The sequence below is a fragment of the Lepidochelys kempii genome, chromosome 13, assembly GCF_965140265.1.
Source record: "Lepidochelys kempii isolate rLepKem1 chromosome 13, rLepKem1.hap2, whole genome shotgun sequence".
NCBI lineage: Eukaryota > Metazoa > Chordata > Testudines > Cheloniidae > Lepidochelys > Lepidochelys kempii.
The window spans coordinates 34,572,266-34,573,417 of NC_133268.1; the positions used below are offsets into that span (position 1 = coordinate 34,572,266).

A 1,152-nucleotide genomic window follows, 5' to 3' on the forward strand; every position below is an offset into this window, starting at 1 on the left:
TGTCCATTTCTGGTCACCCCATCTCAAAAAGGACATAGTGGGACGGTAGAAGGTTTAGAGACTGGCAACAAAGATGACCAAGGGTGTGGAACAGCTTTTATATGAGGAGAGACTAAAAAGATTAGGGCCATTCAGTGTAAGAGACAACTTGGTGGGATATGATAGGGGTCTATAAAATAACGACTGGTGTGGAAGAAGTGAACAGAGCAATGTTATTTACCCTGGCACACAGTACAAAAACTAGGAGTTACCTGATGAAATTAATAGGCAGCAGGTTTAGTACCAACGAGAAAAAGTACTTTTTCACACAATGCATAATTAATCAGTGGAACTGGTTGCCATGGGATTTCGTGATGGCCAAGAATATAAACAGGTTCAAAAAAGAACTGGATAATTTTATGGGGGATAGGCCCATCAGTGACTTTTAACCAGTATTGTCAGGGATGCAACCCCATGCTCTGGGTGTCCCTGAATCTCTGACTGTGAGAAGCCGGCAGTGGAAAACACAGGTGGATCACTGCATAATTGTCCTGTTTTGTACACTCCACCTGAAGCTCTGGTAAGGGCCACTGTCAGAGGCAGAATATTGGGCTAGATAGACCATGGTCTGACTCTGTATGGCCGATCTGAAGTTCTTGTCTCTCAATGTGTCCTCAGGACCATCTGGCTGGAGCCATGGCTCTGAAAGTGACCCCCATGCTGCTGCTGCTACTGGCTGCTGCGCTGGTGCTGTTGGGAGCATCAGCCAGCCAGGAGCAGTATGACCGATTCCTCCTGCAGCACTTTGATGCAAAGCCCAAGGGTCGTGACGACCGCTACTGCAACAACCGCATGCGCTACATGATGAAGGAGGACAGGAGGAGGTACCCAAATCCTGGGCCAAAAGTCTGCAAGGAGACAAACACCTTCATTCATGGGAACAGCGACGATATCAAAGCCATCTGCACTAGCCATGGAGGGAGGAACTATGTAACCAGAACCAGGCAGGCCATGCGCCAGAGCCTCAGACCATTCCAGATCACCCACTGCACCTGGCACGGAGGTAAACCCCTCGACAACTGCCAGTACCGGGCGGCCCGGGACTCTAGGATGATCGTCATCGCATGCGACAAGCATGAGCACCCCGTGCATTTTGCAGAGAGCCAGATCTGA

The 1,152-nt window shown here is 49.5% G+C and overlaps 1 protein-coding gene across 1 annotated transcript; it reads left to right on the forward strand.

Moving 5' to 3' along the window:
* The first annotated feature begins 675 nt into the window (after positions 1–675).
* Positions 676–1,152, forward strand: LOC140897335 (angiogenin-2-like). Its single transcript, XM_073309841.1, has one exon. It carries the CDS (start codon positions 676–678, stop codon positions 1,150–1,152), a length of 477 nt encoding a protein of 158 aa, XP_073165942.1.